This window comes from Egretta garzetta, unplaced genomic scaffold (genome assembly GCF_000687185.1).
Source record: "Egretta garzetta isolate BGI_Z169 unplaced genomic scaffold, ASM68718v1 scaffold372, whole genome shotgun sequence".
NCBI lineage: Eukaryota > Metazoa > Chordata > Aves > Pelecaniformes > Ardeidae > Egretta > Egretta garzetta.
This window is the reverse complement of record NW_009258889.1, coordinates 695,403-696,598: the sequence shown is the minus strand read 5'-3', so window position 1 is coordinate 696,598 and position 1,196 is coordinate 695,403. Positions and strand designations below refer to the sequence as shown.

The following is a 1,196-nucleotide window of genomic DNA, read 5'->3' as shown; positions in this document are numbered from 1 at the left end:
GTCCCATCGGGGGCTGCCACCACAGTGACGGTGCTGCAGGGGGAGATCTTCCAGGGCGCGCCCGTGCAGACGGTGTGTCCCCACTGCCAGCAAGCCATCACCACCAAGATCACCTATGAGATCGGGCTCATGAGCTTCCTTCTTGGCTTCTTCTGCTGCTTCGTGGGGTAGGTGCTGCGAGCAGAGCTGGGGCCTCCCTGCCACCAGCAGCCCTGCGGTGACGGTGATCGAGCTGCCCTGGTCCTGGTGGCCCCAATGCTGGGGGCCTTGGCCAAGCTGTTGGGCAGGGTGAGGGCCTTGGCACTGAGGTGTTACTGGGCCAGCAGCTGGGTTCCTGGTGGTGACAGTGCCTGGAGACCCGGGCTCCTGCCAGGGGAGGGGAAGGTGCCACCACCGAAGGCCTGTGGTGGAGCTTGACATCAGAGGGCCTTGCTGCAGGCGCTGTCCATCCCTGGGCCCAGACCGTGTGGTGCTGCCGAGAGCCATGGTCTCCCCTCGTGGCCAAGGGCTGGCAGCAACGGGGATCACGGGAGGGGATGGGGTGCTTCGTGCTGCCCTTTGCAGTGGCGGGAGGGGCCAGGTTGGCTCCTGGGACAAACGCTCCCCTCCCTTGCCCCATGCCCAGAGTGAACCCCACGCATGCCACCCCCCCGCCCCCTGCCAGCGCTCCCTGCCCCGAGCCGCAGGCCGTGCTCACGGGCTGCCTCTTCCCGTGCTCCAGGTGTGATCTCTGCTGCTGCCTGATCCCCTGCCTGTTCGATGACTTCAAGGATGTGACACACACGTGTCCCAACTGCAAGGCCTACATCTACACGTACAAGCGCATGTGCTAACAGCACCCCGGGAGCCCGAGCCACTGGAATGACACCGGCCCCTCTCCCGCTGCCGTCCTAGTCTACGCGTGTGCAACGCTCCTTCGCTTAACCCTCCGGTGGTGTGTACGTGTGTATCCCCGGCTCCCTCCCGCTCAGAGCTGCCACCACCTTCCCCAAGCTCCGGTCCTCGCTGTGAACGGTTGGATTGGCAATGCTGGTGCGGGGTACAGGGGAGATGGGCCCAGGCACCGGCTGCTGCACATGGGGCTGCCCTGCAGCACACAGGGGGGGTGGTGGGAGGAGGGGGCAGCCCTTCGCACCCCCTTCCACTCCAGGGCCCCGTGGGGGCTTGGTGCCGAGGAGCCGGCGAGGGGAGTGCCA

The 1,196-nt window shown here is 66.6% G+C and overlaps 2 protein-coding genes across 2 annotated transcripts in view; one reads left to right on the top strand and one right to left on the bottom strand.

Moving 5' to 3' along the window:
* CDIP1 (cell death inducing p53 target 1) overlaps positions 1-1,077 on the top strand; it is a 21,597-nt gene extending 20,520 nt beyond the window's left edge. Inside the window, exons 5-6 of the mRNA XM_009634031.2 lie at positions 8-167; positions 722-1,077. Coding sequence (XP_009632326.1) covers positions 8-167; positions 722-833 — 272 coding nt within the window. The 3' untranslated portion in view covers positions 834-1,077. The remainder of the gene's footprint in view (positions 1-7; positions 168-721) is intronic.
* Positions 1-1,196, bottom strand: part of HMOX2 (heme oxygenase 2) — a 20,941-nt gene that overhangs the window by 9,899 nt on the left and 9,846 nt on the right. The gene's annotated exons all lie outside the window — the stretch shown is intronic.